Source organism: Microtus ochrogaster, unplaced genomic scaffold (genome assembly GCF_000317375.1).
Source record: "Microtus ochrogaster isolate Prairie Vole_2 unplaced genomic scaffold, MicOch1.0 UNK61, whole genome shotgun sequence".
NCBI lineage: Eukaryota > Metazoa > Chordata > Mammalia > Rodentia > Cricetidae > Microtus > Microtus ochrogaster.
This window is the reverse complement of record NW_004949159.1, coordinates 2,052,803-2,074,653: the sequence shown is the minus strand read 5'-3', so window position 1 is coordinate 2,074,653 and position 21,851 is coordinate 2,052,803. Positions and strand designations below refer to the sequence as shown.

At 38.6% G+C, this 21,851-nt stretch overlaps 1 protein-coding gene across 1 annotated transcript in view; it reads right to left on the bottom strand.

Annotated features, from left to right (window-relative positions):
- Positions 1-1,414: 1,414 nt before the first annotated feature.
- Ghr (growth hormone receptor) overlaps positions 1,415-21,851 on the bottom strand; it is a 258,732-nt gene continuing 238,295 nt past the window's right edge. The window contains exons 8-12 of the mRNA XM_005369809.2: positions 16,218-16,396; positions 11,444-11,609; positions 9,548-9,638; positions 4,583-4,652; positions 1,415-4,374 (exon numbers count right to left, since the gene is read on the bottom strand). Of these exons, the coding sequence (XP_005369866.1) occupies positions 3,400-4,374; positions 4,583-4,652; positions 9,548-9,638; positions 11,444-11,609; positions 16,218-16,396 (1,481 nt within the window). The 3' untranslated portion in view covers positions 1,415-3,399. The remainder of the gene's footprint in view (positions 4,375-4,582; positions 4,653-9,547; positions 9,639-11,443; positions 11,610-16,217; positions 16,397-21,851) is intronic.

Sequence of the window (21,851 nt, the reverse complement as noted above, 5' to 3'; positions counted from 1 at the left end):
TCATTCTCTACCATACCCTCCAGTCCCTCACCCAAATTTAACCCTTCTTGCTCCATTCTCTCCCTTTAGATCTTTTGTCCATTTCAAATTGATTTTTGTACATGGTAAAATATCTGAATCTAATTTCATCCTTCTCTGATCTATGTGATATATTTCATCTTTAAGTAAATTTGAAAATAATGTGTTAAACTTATTTTTTTAATGTTTACAAATCTAAAAATGTGCCATGGCTGTCCCAGAGAGGAGTGTAACTTAAAATGTTTCCTAAACTTGTTTTGCTTTATAATTATTCATTTAAAAACATTTTAGGATCAGGTGCTTTCAGGAAATGTATGTAAGTAACCCTATCCTAAATGACTTCCAGGCAAACTAAAGGGCAAGGAATGATAAACGCCATGAAAAACGGCTCAGAGGAGAGGATGATCACTTAAGTAAGGCTGGAGACAATCGGAGGATTGATTCTTCATGGTGGCGTTTGAACTGAACCTTGATTGAAGAAGGATTTTGATAGACATTTGATATGTGGAGATTTTCCTGCTGAGAAAGGGGCAGGAGCAAGAATGTAGAGCTAGGAACCACAAACTTTGTTCAAGAAATAGCAAATGTTTCCAAGTACATCTGGGTCGGGGGAGGACCGTTTTAGCTCAAACAAGCAACCAGATGGTCACAGAAGCACAGAACACACTTGGTCCTCGTCTATTCTGAAGGATGTAGCAGCAAGCTCTCTGCTTCAGAACCACACATTGGCAACAGTTCGTGTAGCAGCTGGTTGTACAGCCGTCCAGCGGGGAATTCACTTCCTTTCCTTCCCCAGGTGGCAGCTCACTTGCGAAGGATAGAATCTCAAGGCTGGGGAAGGGGTTCCCAGCCCTAAAAGTTTTTACTCCAGTGGCATTAATAGCTCTTTTTTACAGTTCTGTAAACATCACCTCCGCTGTCTCCCACATGGCATCTGCTCGGCTATCAGAGTCCTACTGAAGTCTAAAGCATGGTGTATCTCTAGATTTTGTAGTTTGCAATCCATCCCCATGCGACTTACCAGTAAGAGATCATTTTGACCAGGAGAAGTTACTAGGTCAAGCTAGCAATGCACCTTAGAGAGAACGCCAACCTTCTCCCTCTTTCCATTTCCCACAGTCTTCACATCAGCTTGGACTCACCGTTGAACTGTTAAGATGTGTTCAAAGCATGGCTCTGTAGGTCTCTGTCCGCGTAAAGTCATAGCCTTAATAGAGGACACAGTCCATACAAGACAAAGAGTATCTTAGTCACCCCCTGTCCCTCTGCTGCGTTTGATCCACCACCTGCTGTTATTTAAGCTAACTTTGCCATTTCCTTTACTGTGCGGGTCTCAGAACAGAGTCTGGGTTGGGGTGCTTTCATTTTGGGGTTAACAGGAACACACAATCAGAAATCCAAGAAAATAAATTTATTGAACTTTGAAGGGGAAAATCCACAGACATATAAGGAAGTTAAATACAGACTGCTGGACACAACTAGTCATACTGTGAATAATGGCTGTGTGGCCAGCAGAGTACCAAAACTGACATTCTGGGACTGATTGAGGTATTTAGCTAATTTTGGCTATAGAAACATGGTCAGCCTATGGTGAAATGATAAGATAGTTCATCAAAACACACGTCTTTAAGCTGAATAGATTCCGAGTTGATGATATTTCATGTGAACTAAATCATGTAGCCATTGGAGAAACCATAGCAGCAAGGTAGCAGAAAAATCTATTAAAATTGATTACCAAGTAAGTAACACAGTGAACCATAAACACCCAATGCTAGATTGTCACTGTCTCTCCTGCAAGAAGGAGAATTTAAAACCACTAAACATTAAGCCCGTTTCCCCACAAAGGTCTGAGCAAAATGGTAAATATCATTAAAAGTTAAAGGTAACTTTAAAGTTTCAAGCTTCTAAAAAATACTTAAAAATGAGACGTATTCTTCAGTGGGCTGAGAGTCTTCTTTCTCTCACACATCTTTTTGGGGGACTACCCAAAAGAACTATGTTTATGTTATTAGGGAGACCAAGAGTGACTTTTATATCGGGTATTTTTCTACCTTGTCTGAGACTAATCTTCCTGGGGGTAAATAAGAAGTGATAAATCCCTTCTTACTATTTAAAATACACCTTATAAAAGGTTTGATGACAAAGTTTCTGCTACTTGTTTAATTGATTCTGAGTTGTCCTTTGTGACGGGAAATTCATTTATTCTGTCTCCTTTTTCCCCCATGAGTTAGAAGTATGTGTCTGGCTGTGAAACAGAGATCTAGGCCTTCAGTTTTCTATTCTATTTCCTGGTTGACTTTATCCATTGTGCTTCACAGGTGACTTTCCTTTCGTACGAATTAATTCTTAGGGTCCTGTAAAAACCAAGCTGTGTTCGAAGAGACAGTGCTGCACAGGTGTGGCAGCCTTCTTCTCCCAACCCCTGGCCTCTCAAAACCCCACTCCACATGTTTCCGCCGTTCTTCCACATCCTGACCGATGAGGACCACTGTCACTTCTGCTTCTCTTAGCGTGGAGCCCTGTGGTTTGGACTTAAATTTGGTGAGGAAAGTGTTCTGTTTGTTACTATCCTGTCTGTCATTGTTGGGTGTGCGATATGTTGATCTGTATAAAAATTTTGTTTTATAAATTAAAAAAATATCCATTTAAACCTTTAAAATGAATTCATTCCAATAATGCAGGTTATTGGACATTGTAGATTTAAGAAATTTTGGGGGTTATAAAAAAGGGCTTTGTAAAAAATCTAACTTGTTTGTTTTTCTTTAGGTTCATTGACCAGAGCATTACGCTCTACACTGTAGTTTCTAACATCCTTGCATGGATCGTTGTGAACTACAATATGTGTGTGGTATATTATAAAATAGCCATGCTTAAGTGTAAATTATTAAAAATATCTTTATCAATTTTTTTTGTCAAAATAAGTGCTTTACCTATCCAAACTAGCCTTACCTTCTCGCCTAGATTTTAGTTCCCAGTTATTTAAAAAAGAAAAAAAAATAGCCTGTGCTATAATCGGCATTCAATTTCCTGAACTGCAAAAGCCACCTGATTGTTTTGCTTTTTCAAAAAGCATGATTTACATACATGAAAAACATAACTATTTAATGCTTAGTATCACAAAATTAAGACCCACAATACAGACAATCACTGCCACTAAGCAGTATTAGAGACGATTCTTTAAAGTATTTATAATTCACAATGGGAGTATCTATCTGATTAAGTATTCTTGATTTTCCACTTTATGATAATGTTTCAACATTTCCAGAAAAATGTATTTTAGAACCCACACACACCATCTCACTCTCCCAGCACAGATTTAAAACCTGGTTTTGGTTTAGGCATTCATGCCCAGCCATTTCTTTGCTATTAAGATAGGAAAGGCTACTGCATGATCTTGTTCAGTTGGTCTGTGCTCACATAGCCACACGAGGAGAGGAACTTCTTTTTGTCAGGCAAACGCAAAGCGGTTGCGTTGAGTATAAGACCCCGTGGAGACTGCACGGTGTGGACAGTGGTGTAGTCTGGGACAGGCATCTCAGCATCCGGAGCAAGCTCTGCCGTCTCCATCCGGGCAGTAGTGGTAAGGCTCTCTGTGGTGATGTAAATGTCCTCCTGATTAAAGCTTGGCTTTACACATGACGTGACCTCCGAGTGAGGGGCCACAGCGATGCACTTTTTGGCATCTGACTCACAGAAGTAGGCACTGTTCATGCTGTGATTTTCTTGGCAGGGTGCAGCCACTTCCGGCTGTGGCTGCGAGTTGCACTGGGCTATCCCTGCCTTAATCTTTTGGCCTGGCGAAAGGACTACACTGCCCGCTGGTGTAATGTCGCTTACTTGCGCATAAAAGTCGATGTTTGCCAGTGAAGCAGGATTGCTTATCGGTGTAGAGGCAGGCTGGTGGGTTGATTCAGTTTCATCGCTCAGAAGTGGCTGTGGTTTGTCTTCTGCCGTCAGGGTAACGCAGGGGTGCAGAGAGCCAAGGGAAGCACCGTAAGATGAGTTCTTCAGATTCTTCTGGTCAAGGCACAAGAGATCGGCTTCCTCTTTTAACTGCTGTGGCTGAGCAAACTCCGAGGTACCATTACACATGTCACTGGTGTGGAAATCAGTGTCCAAAATGTCAGGGTCATAACAGCTGGTGCGCCCAGAATCATCGTCCTTTGCCCCCAGGATGTTAAGTGATTTCTCATGGGCATCGCTTAGAAGTCTGTCTGTGTCCGACCCTTCACTCTTTTCATCTGCATCATCGATATCTAGCTCAATGAATTCGACCCACGAATCATCATTGTAGAGGTCAGGTTTGTAGTTGTCATGAACGCCCAAGATGGTGTTCACCTCCTCCAGTTTTCCTTCCTAGGAAACAGACAGAAAATGGAGACCTAAGAAGAACAACTCAAAACGATTAAATAATGTTTAGTAAGATATATTGAGCTTGCAAAAAACAAAACAAAACAAACCAAAACCAATAACCAACCAAACAAACAACTCAAACCCTCTCAATAGAGGACAGTGTTCTTCAGGTGTTAATTAACTGAATGACCCACAGCTTAGAGTTAATTACCTTGAGAAGATCTGGATCAATTCCTTTAATCTTTGGAACCGGGACTGGGGGTAAAATCAGCATCTTAATCCTTGAAAACAAATAAAGTTTTATTTTTACAGATCTTACAGATTACATGTTCTATGAGAAACAGTTGGTGACAAAAAGTACAGGAGAAAAACATCATCAAAAGCCTTTAAGATCATTTCAGTAAAATATGGTTTCTTCTATTTTTTTTTTTGCTTTTCTTAGCACTTTTGATGAATAGCCAATTTTAATATTTGACTGTGAGGAATCTAACTCTGTCTAGAGCCAACTTCCAAGTAACTCATAAATAGGATTCCACCTTTAAAGCACACAGCACCAAGAGGCAAACAAACTGGTCCATAAATTGAAACCAAAGTCGTTTTCACCCTTGAAAAAGAGAGTGGGGGAGGGGACTGAGTTACTACTGCACAGTCCATAGCAACCATAAGACACTGAAGATGACTTCTAACCAGCATGACGTTGAATGACCATTTTAAATAGGACAGACTAATCTGAACTGCCTCTAACTAGGATAGATTTATATACATAATACTACGATGTATTTACAGTTTCTCCTTCAAATATTGAGATTATTTTTTTTCCTTTGGAGAAAAGATTTATTTTTAATGTTTTTAATTGAAATTGAATTACATCACATTTCCCCTCCTTTCTTTCCTCCAGCTTCTCCTAGTTGTCCTCTCTTGAACCCCTTTCGTGTCCTCCCCTCAAGATGTATTTTATGTGTCTCCCTGAATACACTCCACAGATGAGAGAGTGCCAAGAAAGGCAAAAAGAGGGCTTCAGATCCCCGAGAGCTGGAGTTAGAGGCAGATGTGAGCCCCCCTAGGTGGTACTGGGAGTTGAACTTAGGTTCTCTACAAGAGAAGTATGCACTCTTAACTGCTAAGTCACTTCTCTAGTCCCTAGAATAATTAATTTTAATGTTTATTCCATAGATTTTGTGTCTTGTTGAAATTCTATTACTTAGTACACGGAAGCTGCTTGAACAAATTAGAATAAACCATCTATTTGTTGCTAGCATAACTGAAGGCCCAAGCTAGTAGTGTAAATCAATGAATCAGGTGGGTTGCAGTGTTATTATTAAGAGGACTGGTGATGCAGGTAAGCTGTGTATGGGAGTGATGGCTCTCTACTTCAGGTCATGCTTGACAAAGGGAGATGGGCCTAGTTTATTAAACATCTCAACATTCAGTGCTAAGCTAGAAGGCTCATTTTTTGCTGTTGTTGAAATCAGATTCTTCTCTCATACAATACATCCCAACCATAGTTTACCCTTCTTCTACTCCTCCACCCTCCTGCCCCCATCTCCCCTAGATCAATTCTCCCTCTGTTTCCTCTTCAGAAAAGAGCAGGTCTTCAAGAGACATAGTCAAACAGGACAAAACAAGATACAATAAGACAAGGCGAAAGTTCTTAAATGGAGGCTGGCCCAGGCAAGCTAATACGAGGAAAAGAGTCTCAAGAGCAGGAAAAAGAGTCAGAGACACACCCCCTCCCATTGTTAGGAGTCTCACAACATCTCATGCTTTATAGCAAAATCCTCACTCCAAAATAGAAACCAGAATTACACTGAGGATCTACAGTTACACAGTCTCTCACTTCTGCTGGATGGGAATGCAGCTCTTTCTTTCATAAGCCCTTTCAGCTCAAGGGCTGGGTCGGCCATACGGTGGGAACAAGCACAGAGGAAAGATAACCTGGGCTGAAAATATGTCCAAATTTACTTAATTCAAATATAAATGTCAATATGAATTTTGCCACCCATTACTTTTAATCATCTGGATTATAACAGGGTGAACTTCTTTCACAAACTTGAAAGATATATTGATCCTGGAGCCCTTGACATCCCTGGGATCTTGAGCAAGACTTAAAGCTTTCTAACGTTAGTAACTGTGTGTTAGTTTTGTTCCAGTTGGTGCTATTTCCTATCATTTTCTTCTTTTATCATGTGTAGATCTGGGTAGCGATAAAGGTTTCTGTAGGGAATTGAAAGAAATTGATTGGAGTGCAATAAGGATTTCAAATTTTGTTGATTTTGACTAAGCATTGCAGTTTGTTTAGAGCTTCGATATTTATAGAAAATATACTCTTAGCAAGTGTGGTGCACATATTTATCTATATTCTGCCATAGTAGAAATAAAATCACATTTGTGGGAAGCTGGATGAATCAGGAGATTGTTAGGTTCCATGAAATAAGGCAGATGCAGAAAAACAAAAGCTACCATCTTTTCATTCAGATACAGAATGCAGATTTAAATTTCTCCGTATATTCACATATATGTAGGAAACAAAAGTGGAAAGGAGGCTATGAGAGATGAGGAGGAGGTGCAAGGGACTGTGGAGAACAGGGAAGATAATGTGATAAATATGCAGAAAATGGAAGGGACAAAGAAGAGAACCGGCAAGGAGAGGAGTTGGAGGAGGAGGGGGGCAATAGGAGGAAATAAGAAGCATGATGATGTGTATGCATGGAAACGTCCAGTGAAACCCATTTCTTCACCTCCTAATCTCATCAAAAGCAATAAGAAAGCAAAACATTCTTTTAGTTAGAGGTGATGACTGAACTCTGTTGGTATAATGTTTACTTAGTAAGGATGCATAGAGTCTTGGGTTGAAGTCTTAGCACCACAGAATGGTAGAGGCAGAAGAATCAGAAGTGAAAAATCAATTAGTATGAGCAAACAAAGCAAAATAGAGGCTAATATGTATACATACATGTACACATATATGCATAGATAATATTTGTAATATATTATATAATGTAACACATATATTATATTATTAACTATTATAATTAAAATAGGTTATATGACATCATATGATATAATAAAATTATAAGCAGCATATATTATACAATATTAATTATTAATATTATAGCAATAAATTGTTGTATATAAATACATATAATACATGTCAATATACACATGTATGTACACACATGTATACACACACATATATGCATTTATATATGATTTTGAATATATATTTATTTAAAGTCCAATTTATTGAGAGGATGATAGTTTGTTTCACATGATTTTAAGCTAATATAGCTAGACAATTTCACATCTTTTCTTGTCCTTCATGACTTGAAATCAACAACTAGTGTTAAAAGTGAATGGCTTTATATACATAGCAATTTTATTTACTACAACATCATATAAATTTTGGTTTTTTTTTTTTTCGAGACAGGGTTTCTCTGCGGCTTTGGAGCCTGTCCTGGAACTAGCTCTGTAGACCAGGCTGGTCTCGAACTCACAGAGATCCGCCTGCCTCTGCCTCCCGAGTGCTGGGATTAAAGGCGTGCGCCACCATCGCCCGGCTTTCATATAAATTTTGGATTTTCACTAATTCTATAGATTAATTATCTCAAATCCATTAATTTGATTCTTGTTGGCATTATTCAAGTTCAAACTTTACTTACAATTCTAAAGATATATCTATTTTTCTCAAGCAACTGAAAACACTTTTGTTTCAATTGTAGAAGTTTTCATAAAACAAGAATGTGGCTAAAAATAAGTTCAAAATAAAATTATGCAGTGAGGCCGGGTGATGGTGGCTCACGCCTTTAATCCCAGCACTCGGGAGGCAGAGGCAGGCGGATCTCTGTGAGTTCGAGGCCGGCCTGGTCTACAAGAGCTAGTTCCAGGACAGGAACCAAAAACTATGAAGAAACCCTGTCTCAAAAAATCCCCCCCCCCAAAAAAAATTATGCAGTGAGTTTTGTGTTCCCCCTCATTTACATCATAAAATTGAACATAAAACATGGTTGAAAATGGAGTTCATTCAATTGTAGTCTTTCAGTATTCATGGCATTCAAGAGTGTGCTGGTATTACCTGAATTATTTCTAGTTGAATTCTATTTTGAGGATGCCTAACTTTGAGGTTTGAGAGTTTTAGATTGTTGCAACAACTGAAAGCCCAAACCATATATTCCTACAACCCATTTTGAGTCGCTGATACCTCTAGACTTCAGCTGAAGGGCTTGATTTTAATTTAGATAGAGCAACTGACTATTGGTGGCCTAAAACTGAAGATTTTCAGGATGCAGGACTTACAGTACAAAGACCAACTGAGTCCTAGGAATCTTGAAAGTGGTAGTCATATTTGCCCTAGAAAGAGGCTCATGATCTCATGATATTCTAAAAATATCTTAATGTAAACAAAGGGAAATTAATATCAATATTTTTCCTGCATGTTGCACAAAAGTTTTCTGCAATCTAAATTTTCAAGAGGAAAAAATAATATTTTATTGTTGGAAGGGTTTTAAAAGATCACATTGCACACAAAAATGTCTACTTTCAGAGAGGATGAATGGTATAAACAAGCTCAAACAGCAATGGTTGACTAGTTGTACTCAACTCTCTGGACTCCAAGAGACTGCAAAATAGAATTTCTTAAAAACTTGGAAGGAATTTTGACCGAATTTACAAACATAGGTAAAATATAAAATCATGGATGAGCAAATAATTTAAATGAAACCAAAATTTATCTGAAACCAACACCTTATGAAAAAACTTGAGAAAGTTTCTTAGAATGAAGTGTCCAGGTGGGTTCAGTTTGTTGTTTCAGTGAGATTGTATATGATGATGGTTACAGATTCTGCTCAAGGTCCAGGGATACTTTGGGGTCCTGATGTGAAGGGGTGACTTGTTGAGCAGCTTTGGGGAGCTCTTCAGTCAAGGAAGTGCTGTCAACATCTGCATAGGCACCATTGCAAATCTCTTAATGTGCTACACGACATCCTGATCTAAACTCTCTATTTTCTAAGGTGAACACTACAGACTGAGTACAGGTATGGTAAAGGCAAAACCAGAAATTAAATTTTCTGAGTTAATTAAAATGTTACCTCCTACTCTACAAGGGAAATTTTGACACAACACGTGGGACTGCACAAGAACATCAGAACTTGCAAAAACATACTAGAGTGTTTCCACCTACCTTTGCTGCTTTGAAAAAATCACTACAAATAACATCACTGCTACTCCAAATATTCCAAAGATAATAATTAGGAACCATGGAAACCGGAAATCTAAAACAGGAAAGAATATTTCACTAACAGAATTATGAATAATTGAAGCAACGTTTACATTGCACTGCCCTTTCCCACAAGAAAACATTTGTTAATTTGAATTCATGTGACAAAGTTAGCGTTTCTCTTGATAACCATGGAAACACAGTGGATGAATCGGGGTTGTTTTTCTTTCTCAAGGATACAACATGCTTGTCCACTGTAAATGTAAATCTCTTTAGATTAACACACACACATGCATGCATGTATACATATATATTTTTACATATATATGTGTGTGTGTGTGTGTTTAAAATCAGTTAAAGAAAAAGAGATCCTGGGAATGATGTTACACACCTTTAATCCCAGCACCTGGGACTCAGAGGCAGGTGGATCTCTGTGAATTGAAGGCCAGCCTGGACTACAAAGTGAGTTCCAGGAAAGCCAGAGCTGCACAGAGAAACCCTGTCTCAACAACAACAACAAAAACAAACAAAAAACAAAAGAAAAAGAGGTCAAAAATTCGAGAGAAATCGAGGTGGCAGTGATGGAGGTGGTGTGTGGGAGTGTTGGAAGAAAGAAAAGGAAGGGGAAATGATATAATCATATTACAATTTAAAAAACACAATATTATTAAAAAGGAAAAATTTAAAACCAAAAGCACATGTTTCAAATAGGTTGCAAAAAAGTCAAAACTGTAATATTTTCATATGTTCAAGTATCTAAGGAATATCACCAAGGCTTCTGTGGCAAGAAGAAATTGTTGCTTGTTAAACCTAGGTAAATAATGCTCAATTGATATTTTAAGCTGTAATGACAATATTTTAGTTTTCACGTTGAGGCTGTATCAACATTGTGAGGGCAGAGTAACCATGATATACCTAGGTACATAGAACAGGTTTTATAGCTTTAAAACTGCTTATGTACATTGTACTGAGGTCGTTCAGATATTGGTGTACTTTATGAGCCTTGGGAGAATTTGTCTGTGAACCCCCCATCTCTTTCCTTATGACTAAATAGCCCCTAGTTACCTCGAGGTTGGTTCCCCATATTCTTCCCACAAAGGCAGAAGCTAACTACAGCTAGAAATCCTGAGTCATCTCTGTGCTTCTCCTGTGTAGAATTTCCAAACGCTTCATGCGTCCCATGCATATGACTAACACTTGGCTTACTATGCTTTCTCTAAGTATGCACACCACGCCCATATTTCCCCAAATCCACAAGCACTACCATTTCATCCAGATACAAATGCAAAACACACACATTGCAGAAAAAATTTAAATTATAGACATACAAAGAAATATATAAAGGAAAAAAAATACTCCCTTAGAATTCTACTGTTCAGGAACAAACACACACCTTATTCCCTTATTTGAGTTTTGACCTGTCCTCAGATGTTTTCTAAATCAAATAATTTGGAAATGGAATCCTTTTGTTATTTCTTTAAAATTGATCTTATTATTTTTAATTATGTGTATGTGTGCACGTGAGTGCAGGTGCCGGCAAGGGCTAGAGATGGCCGATCTTCTGGAGCTGATGTTACAGGTGGCTGTCAATCTCTTAATGTGGGTGCTGGGAATTGAACTTGGGTCCTGTGGAAGAACAGGAAGTGCTCTTAACCACTGAACCATCTCTCCAGTCTTTCCTTTTGTTTGTTTTTTTCCAATGCATACATCTTCTCCAGAGAGCGACTTCAATGTCTTACCCCTGATACATGAAACTAGGGTATGCTGACCTAGACAATAGGCTAGCAGTGTAGACACATGTTAGTTGCTATGTCACCAAAAGTCACGACAGCAGCAGTTTAACCCCCACCCCCACTTTACCTTCTTCACACGTCACTGCGTTCATCTGAGGAAATGTTATGTAGAGCACGTCACTGAAGTCGCTGTACTTCTCCAGGTTCCGTTGTCTGGATCTCACGCGCACTTCATATTCCTTTTCCAGTCTCAACGAGTAGAGTGGAACGGATGTTGACCATAAAGGACCCGTCTTTCAAAACAAAATATAAAGACATAGTGCCTCAGGTACCAGCAACTCAAGGCACAAATGCAAGTCACGGGGTTACTAGAAATGGAGTAGTATTTTAACATGTCCAGAGGGAGTTGGCTATTAAATAAAATTATGAGACAAATTATGTAATGAATAATTTTGTTAAAAGAATAATAATTTTGCTAAAATAATAATAATAATAATCTTCAAATTTCTCTTAGTATAATCTCAAAGGTACACATTTGCTTAAAGAAATATGATTATGTCTTTGCATTGGGTCATGAGAAGATTCAGTTATAACAGATTTGAGCATGGCAGAACTATAAAGAGGAGTACAAATATTTTACCTACTTCTCTGGGACTTTAGACCTTTGTATAGAGCAATATATTAGAACAGGAAACTCCATATTTCCATACCCCAAAAGCTACAAGCAGATTATATATCTGTAGAATATGTATTCTCTGGAAAATCTTGGTAGTCATTTATTAATAATTACAGAATTTGAAATAATTCTAGAAATACTATAGTTGTCTCAAAATGTCAATAATTTTTACTGGGAGCAGCTACACACTTTATTTATGCCAGAAGTCTTAAATCTACCTCAGGAAAGTCTGTTGCTCTAGAATCTGTGTAGAAAAGTGCAGTGTAGCTATTTCCTCTGAATGGAAACATGATCTTCCAGAAGGAGGTTTTCAGACTTAGGAAGTAAGCAAAACTCAGAAGGCTGGGAGTTCATGAAGCTTAGATTCACAAGGCTTTTCTACAAGGGTTATGTACACTGTATCTCTGGGGAGGGGAACCTGCCCAATCACCTTAGCCTCCTGCAAGCTGGGCAGGGACTCGCTGAGATGTCACTTTCATGAGTCATGTGCTGTGGCGGTTACCCTGCGAGTGTAGGCACATTGGCGTCATCCACACTCCTGTAGGAAAACCTCATCTATTCTCCTTTCAGCATGCAATAAACTCACTGGGATGGTAAGTTGGATTTAGGTGGAATAGTTTTATTGATCTGTCATTGGTATCATATCTAGAGGATCACATTTCCCCCAGGAAAATGGATATAACAGAAAGTCATTGGAGACTCTGGGACTGCAGACCCCACAATGTCTTTTGCTTCTGCTGTGCCGTTACATGTTTGCTATGGCCCTCTTTCTCTGGCATCTAGTAAGGCGTGAGTGAAAGTGGGGAGTTCTTCACTGTCTGTAACGTAGTGCTTATCTCTTGGAAATATCCCATTCTACTGGGCATTTTTACCTTTGGAGTTGTTCAGAAGATGACCCCTCCCTATGCTGTACTAATTTAATAATAGTAATAATAGCTTATACAGAGTTTTGATGAATAAAGAGAAATACAAGGATGTTTCACAGCCAGGATCTGTGAGTCTCACCTAAGGAGCTGCATGAATTGTAGCTCAAGTTAATGACTAACAGTTGAGTCCCAACAGCCCAGCTAGTTTAAATTCTTTCAACCTTAATGTTGGGAGATGTGTTCACAGGTCTCGGAATGTGTCACAGCTGAAACAAAGCTTTGAAAATAACAAAGTTGGCCTAAGATGTTTTTGTTAAATAACATTGAGGTGAAACACCCTAGATGGCAATCTAAAGTTTTAGAAAGGCACAGAGTTGAATGCAGAACTCTTTAAGGTCAGGGAACAAGAACAAAGCAGCCCAATTATTGCTAGCTGATTGACATACTCTCCTTGCTAGGTCTGATTGATGACTAAAGGTGATGATTAGTTCCTTATACCCATTTATGTCCTCAATCTCCTGATATAAAAAATATTCACAAATAGGTATGTACCCTAAAGATTTAAAGTAGAGCTGATTGATTCTTTTTCATATATGAATGTTTAGGTTTGTGATTTCTTTAAGATTTCTTATAAGATTACCTTTCAAATAAGTAATAAAGTAATTGGCCCTTTCCTTGTCACTGCAAAATGCAGCCCGCCAGTAAAAGATCTGACAAGAACACCTTGCTTGCCACATGGTTAATCTATAACAAGTTGCTTGGGTATGAATGTATGTGGGTTCTTTCTTGGGATAATTTGTTTTTCACCTGTAATACATAAAATGTTTAATCATGTAGGGGAGATGAAAAACATGTTTTTAACTATAATCATTCACTTGAGAATTGGATTACAACTGTTTTGACTCTTGTATTGCCTGGAAGATTCTGTTGGGTATAAAAGCTGTAAAACAACATGAGATAGAAGGAGAGAGAATAAAGGGAGAGAGAATAAAGAAAAGAAGGAATAAAGAAGGAAAACACCAAGAGAATTTGTGAGTGCCTTTTTCCCTAATCCTCCATAGATGGAAAAGTTTAGCCTCGCCGACTCCACGGATTCCTGCCAAAGCCCTTTGATGCTGGAGGTTGGTCCCCCAGACAGCAGTATTGGAGAAAAATACTGAAGGCAGCCATTGAACAGCTTAGAACAGCAGTTCTCAACCTGTTTGGGGACTTAATGACCCTTTCACAGGGCTCACCTAAAACCACTGGAAAACATAGGTCTTTACATTATGATTCATAACAGTAGCAAAACTACAGTTATGAAGTAGCAACAAAAATAACTTTATGGTGGTGGGGGGTCAAGCATGAGGAACTGTATTAAAGGGTCGCAGTATTCAGATGGTTGAGAACCACTGTCTTAGAGCCCGAAGTTAGTAACTATGAATTCTACTGATGTACAAGAGAGCAGATTTTAAACTGACAGTTCAAAAAATATGTGAAAGAATGCATACATTAATTGCCTTACTATCATACCTTGTATAAACATTTCAAAACATCATTGAAATGATAATTAATAATGATAACTAGTACAATTATTCTCAGAATATTTGAAAAAACTATTCTATCTAGTATATTGGTTCACTAAGATGTAGACTTTGGAAGTTTTCATAGATTTTATTATATAACAAAACCACCATTTTTTTCTAATATCACTGTGGATCTTTTTGGAATTAAGTCTTCAGATGTTTGGAAGGCTATCAAACTCATAGATACACATTTGACAACTTTTACATATCTCCTAAAAGTTAAAATTGGTCATGGTGCAAACATTGTTATGTTTACTGGAAATGTAAACTTCTTGAGAAATGTTTGACAAGTCAGATATGAATAATGATCTACTAATATATCTGTTGCTCTTCATGCAAAAGAGTTGCTAGTTCAGTTGTTGAATCAGTTCTTTAAGTTTTTTGCTCCATCATGACTTTGGAATGTCGAAAGGCACTGTGTGTTCTCTTCATGCTCCACACAGATGCTTAGACAGTGATGGACTCAAAGGTTGAGATTTAATCAGAGACACCTATGAAACTGCTCCCACCCTTTACTGTGAACGTCACAATGATGAAGAATATAATGGCTATTCGCAAACAATGGGACATCTACCTTGACTCATGCCAAGAATCAGCAGTTTCCTTACCACTGTCTTTGCATTATGGAATAAAAATGTTATTATAGTTTATTGTGAAATTAGCATTGACCTTGGGTGCTCCCTTGGAATGGTCTCAAGAACCCTCAGAGGTGAATGATTCTCATTTTGAAAACTGCTACCTCAGACGCCCTTGGTTCCTTGGGTAAAATAGTTGTTCCTGCACCTTGTTGTTGAATAAATGTTTATGACTGGGATTTAGAAAGTCTTATTTGACTTAGCATCCAACCAGCTTCTTTTTGGTACCAACTTACAAACAAGATACCTAAATTAAAATGATTCAGAAAAAAGAACCTGGAAGACAAGTAACTGTTTGAAGCAGCCAAGTTGTACTCTCTACTGTTGACAAAATTAACTTCATTTTGGTGCTACACTGAAGGACAGGGCCTCATGTCTCAAAATTTGGAGAGTGAGTCCTGCCAGAGTGCTGGGTACAACCTCATGCCTACCCAGAAATTGCTTATCTTGGCCAAGGCTGTGGTTGTGGTTAGACTGATTTAGAATTAGTTATATTTGGAATGGCATGGTAATCCTGTTTCCCTTCTTGTTGTGTGCCATGGGGAATTTATCTCAGTGCCGAGTTTCTGTGCTCTTGGCAGAGAAGTGAGAAGTTCAGGGGCCAATTTGCTTTCTGCTCACCTATGTGGAGACCTCTTAACTTATTTTCTCTGGGGTATGTAACAGAACATCTTTCTGAAACCTCTATGGGGCAAATTCCTTCTCTATGTCTCTCTCCTGGAGAGACCTAATAACAGATATTAATAGAGGTCTAATGAGTAGCAGCAGTGAAAATCATGGGCAGACATTTGGTCATCGCCTACTATTGACCTTGATCATGATCCTACTTATGTTCAGCCACATCTCTAAAGATAGCAGCATGGTTAGTGTGTGACCTTGCGCTATGGATAAACTGAATACCAAAGATGACTAGGGAAATGGTTTTCTTCACCCAGTAGTCTTTCATAGATCTACATGGAAGATTCACATCAGCATTTGTTGTCGTATAGACTTTTAAGATATTAATTTAATGATTGTATCAGTTTTCCTCTAATACTGAGTTGTAGGGCACATAGCTTGGCGCGTGGTATTAGGTGGAAGAAAACATTATCACAGTTAAGGAAGTGAGTATTGAGTTAGGAAGAAGAAATGTCCAAGGGTAGGATGTAGTGACTCTTACCACTTTCCATTTAGTTTCGTTCACTTCTTTGAATTGAACTTCATACTCCAGAGCGATCCAGCCCTTCCTGATGTCTGCGCTGGGTGGTGGCTGCCATCTCACTTGGATGTCTCCGTGAATCCCGGTCAAACTGATGTTCAGTAAAGTCCAGTTGAGGCCGATGGGTGGATCAGGTTGCACTGTGAATTCAAAGGAGAACCATTCCCCAGAGAAACACTTGATATTAATGGTTTTCTTTCTTTAGCGACCAAATTCCTTCATTTCTTTCAACTACACTCTTAATTCTTCCAGCAATCCACATTATTAGAATTATACTTTATAACAGAGTAACATTTTTAATAGGAAAATGATCTGTTTCATTTTTAAAATATATATAAAAGCTCCCAAACTCTCTTTTGTGCCTCAAATCTGACCTATAACTTTAATTGGAAGAATTGTCATGCTACACATTGGTTTTTAGCTCTGATAGCATTTGTATTTTAGGATATTAGAAAAAAATTAAGAAGTAGAGAGCCAGAAAGACTTCATTTTTAAAATATGGACTGTTTGGGACAGGAAGTAGAGGATCTTTTCCTTCCTGGGGAAGAGCCTTCCCTTATGCATCTCTGTCTATGCTGGAACAACCCAGTCTCCCGAGAGTTCTGCAAATGCTTCCTAATTTTGCCACATTCCTAGCCATCTTATTTTGTTTCTTAGTTGCAAGAAAAAAGAAAAAAGGCATTATGTTGCTATCTTGACCTAGTGATAACTCAGTGTTTTCTGTCTTTTCTTAATGGTTAAGTGAGCATTTAAAATTGTATTTTGCTCAGTTTCTGTTCGTAATCCTCTATTATATTCTCATATAAATCTCTGTATTTTTATTATAAGGACCATAAAGAGTAGAATTTCATAAACTAGGATGATGAAGACAAGTATGAATTTCACAGTTAGGGTTTATATCTAAATTTATGCTGTGTCTCAAGCAAAGTATTGCTATATGGGGCTTCTTACCAGGCCTTTTGAAACTACTTGAAGATTTACAGTTAATGTTTACTTTATTTTTTTAACACATGCACATAGCTACTTCGACAGTTTGGATCCCTAGAATTAATCAGAGATAAGCCTGCAGATAAATGTTCTAAGGAGCTCTTATTGAGCCAAAGAGAGAACCTTTTGCACTGGCCCACAGTGGACACACATCTATGATGGAAGGAACTGCTTCAGCCACCACCACATAGACACCAGTTTGTCTTTTTTTTTTTAGAAATAAAAAAAATTCATTTTAAAACAGTAATTAGATATACAGATGAATACATTTTTAGAAATTAAATTTGAAGGCTGTTCAAACTACATATGCCTACACAATGACAGCAATACTTTGTCCTGGATTTGTTAAAAATTAAAAAATAACTACAAACAACTTTTTAGGTGATTAGTTTTGACTGTGCATTTGCATTTTAAACTACATTTTAAAAGAATTGTATGAAATAATACATTAATTATGATATTTTCATATGTATGTGTTAATGTACATGGCTTTCGTTCATCTCCCTCCTTCATTGCATTTCTTCAAATACTAGTCCCCTCCCTCCATGAGCATAGTCCCCACTGCTGATTTCCTGTTTCATTGTTCTCTTTCTCCTCTTCTCACAGGACACCTTCCTGTTCTCTCATGACACCTTTCTAGCTCTATGAAAAATCTCTCTCCTTTCACGTGCATGATGTTTTATCTGAATGTATGCATATGCACCTCATGCATGAGTCTTGCAAAGGTTAGGAGAGGACATTAGAACCCCCCCCAAAATGGAGCTAGGCAGCAGAAAGTACTCTTTAATAGCTGGCCCACCTCTCCAGTTCACATCTGTCTGTCTATATCAGTGGTTCTCAGTCTTCCTAATGCTGAGACCCTTTAGTATAGTTCTTCACGTTGTGGTGACCCCCAATCATAAAATTATTTTTGTTGCTATATCATAAGTGTCACTTTGCCACTGTTATGAATTGTAATGCAAATATTTTTGAAGATAGAGGTTTGCTGAAGGGGTTGCAACCCACAGGTTGAGAATTGCTGATCTAGATGTACATCTATGTGCATATATATAAAAATGTTTGAGGAAGGATTTCATTATGTAGCCCACCCTGGGCTCAAACTGATGATCTTTCTGACTCAGTCTCCCCAGTGCTGGATTTACAGGTAAGTTACCATACTTGTACCTTATAAAAATATTTTGATGTAAAATTTTCTAAAATTAATTCCTTACATTTATTTATAAAAATGTTCCCTCTTCACTTTAGAAAGATGAGATGGCATAGTGTCTTATGGGAGAAGACTCAGGACCACTGTCAGAAACATAAAAGCCTGCTCCTTCCTCTTCCACACATATTTACATGCGTAGCTGATGATTTCTCTTTGATATTTAAAGGTGTTTAAGACAATATTTGCAGGAAACCTTCTGGTCTTCCTGTCCAACATCCAGCTGCTCCTTTTTCATCTTCCATCTCTCTCAGTGGTGACCCTACCCTTCCAATTACTCAGAATAAAAACATCAATCTCTTCCATGACTTATCTTTTTGCTATGACCACATATTCTGTCAGCTGCTCTATGAAAGAGAATTATCACTTTTCATTGTTAGTCTCTTCCATGCTGTCTCCTTTAGGTCTCTACCCCTTCTTTCAGTCTGTTCTCCACACAATCACCAGTTCCACAGACACAGTAATCACCAAAAACCTTCCAGAGTTTTCTATCTTCCTCCAAATGAAAGCCACAGTTATTGCAAGAGCCTGAAAATGACTATATCAAATCTTGTCTCTTCCACTCCCCTTCCTTCCCAGTCTGCATCAGCTCTCCTGCTGCCTGTGCTTTCTTTGTGAGGAAGGCATGCTAGCATCTCAGAATGGTTGCCATGCCTTCCTGCTGAAATGCTTTTCTCTCAGAAACAGAAGCGTGCTTTACTCAGCTGCCCCTACCTCAGGGGAGCCAATCCTGATGATCCTACACAACACTGCAGCCTCTCCCACACTCGGTGCTTGTTCCCTGAATTTCTCCATGGCTCTGACCCTTTCCATCCTCACTGGGATTCAACTCTACTAGAAAGACATTTTCTTCTTCATCACATGAAATGCTGCCAGGACTAAGGTAAGGGTACAATATTTGCTGAATGAATGACAAGCATCTAACTAATCTAGCATTTCATCTAAATCCAAAGAACAGTCCTGTGAGGAACAATACATGCTCAATACAAGAGTCAACTATGTTTTTTTTTTTTATTTTATTTTCGAGACAGGGTTTCCCTGTAGCTTTTTGGTTCCTGTCCTGGAACTAGCTCTTGTAGACCAGGCTGGCTTCGAACTCACAGAGATCCGCCTGCCTCTGCCTCCCGAGTGCTGGGATTAAAGGCGTGCGCTACCACCGCCCGGCACGAGTCAACTATGGATTCAGGCCACTGACATCCTTTCTCAGAACATACCAGGGTTACTATAGACCTTGCTTTTTCACTCATTTTCCCTTCCCTTTTTTTGTGTGCGATACTGTTGTGATTCTTTTAGTTATCTTTCACCTGACTATCAGTCTTTTAACAGCTCTGCCTCTGGTTTGTCCCTCTCCAATCTATCAACCACGAGTGGCAAAGTCAATTTCTTGAAAACACTAACAACATATGGTGGTAGGTTAAAATAACAACTTGTGTGCTATTATATTTTGCCTCGATGTCATCATTTAACAGCCCCAAGCCTCAGTTGCAATATCTATAAAATGAGGTTCATAATAGAGCCTATCTCTTATGATGATTATATAAGACATAGGTTCTTTGGGTTAGTAATGTACTTTTTAAAAAGACATGGCAATATTACTTTTGGCAGTAAGACCAATCCCAAACGTTTTTGTGAGGCACACAAAGCCAATGGTGAATTTTCAAGGGGGTGCTAGACCTATGCAATTGCTCTTGAGTCCTTGACCATTTTTTTTTCTTTTGTCACCATTAGAATAGAGTACTTTAGGGAAGGCTTGTGACACTTGGTAACTCTTATTCATACTTTATAACTGAACTGTCACAGTCGGTTCAGCTGGCTCCTCTTGATTCCACAGACATAGCAGGTCATTCGTGCATTTGATCAACTACCTTGTTTTTTATGAATCTAAACACATCAAGTCAAGGAACTGTGTCGTGGCACACAGTGCTGCAATTATTTTAGAAACTCCCTATCCCACTACTTGACTGTATCATACAGTATAGTCAGTAAACAAGCAGGAGCTCAGTGAGAGTCAGCTAGGTAAATGGGAAGGCTTGTTATTGTCCGACAGGGGCAGAGCATGAATCTTTAATTCTTGTGTGGTGGTTTGAGTGTAATTGGCCCCCTAAGCTCATAGGGAGTGACACTATTAGGAGGTGTGGCTTTGTTGAAGTAGGTATATCCTTGTTGGAGGAAGTGTGTCCCTGTGGGGTGGGCTTTGAGGTCTCATATATGCTCAAGATAACTCCCAGCGAGATACACCATTTCCTGTTGCCGTCAAGATGTAGGACTCTGAGCTACTTCTCCAGGATCACGTCTGCCTGCCTACCACCATGCTCCCACTGTGATGATAATAGACTGAACTTATGAACTGTGAGCCCTCACCTCAAGTAAATATTTTTCTTTATAAGAGTTGCCATGGTCACGGTGTCTTTTTACAGCAATAGAAACTCTAAGACAGCTTACAACTGCTTCTTACAGTTTTCCCAACCTTCTCTCTGGAAGGCAGACTTCCAGGTTTTGCTTGCTTCTGTCTGCAGCACTCAGTCACATTTCCTGCTCTCTTTCAGTCTGCTGCTGCCTAAGAAACCACGTTTGTCTGAGAGAAGGGGCAGGAATTCTGTGAGAAACAAATGGACTCTTGTGGTTAGTAGGTCAGCTACTGAAAGTCTTCCGTGGCTCCCTTGCTTCTTGATGTTTATACTATAATGCTGTAAACATGGACATCTCAGTTATGGTTGCTTGTTTCAGTTCCTCTTCATGTCCCTCGGATGGGCAATGAATCATCCATATGGCCCTTTGACTTGTTTCCCTGTGTTTCCCATCAGTGTTTGTTTGAAATCCTATAAACATGACTTTGGCCTGATTGTAGCTGTTTGGTTAATGCTAAAGTCTATGGTTATTTTGTTTTGTGATCAAGGCAATCTAGGCTTTGATTATAGCAATGATAGAGGTCAAAGGCCAACATTCTTCAGTATATCTGAATATGAAAATCTTGTCAAAAATTAAAGAAAAATTAAGAGTACGTTGAGCTAGTACCTTGTTTTAGCAACAAGAATTCTGTTCAGGGTTAGACTTTGTGAAGAAAAGGATGAATTTTTTCTTTTCTAATTAGATTTTTTTTCAGATTTATTTTTATTTTATGTTGCTTGCCTGCTTGTATGTATATTCAGCAGGTGCATACCTGGTGCCACAGAGGTCAGAAGGAGATTCATGGAACTGAGTTCTAGGTGGTTGTGAAATACAATGTGGGTGACAGGTCCTCTGAAAGGAGCATTAAGTACTCTTAACTACCAAGCCATTCCTCAGACCCTGATCCATTTCTTCATAGCATTTACTACATTTACTGCCAGGTTTCTTTTTTTTTTTTATTTTTGAGACAGGGTTTCTCTGTAGCTTTTTTGGCTCCTGTCCTGGAACTAGCTCTT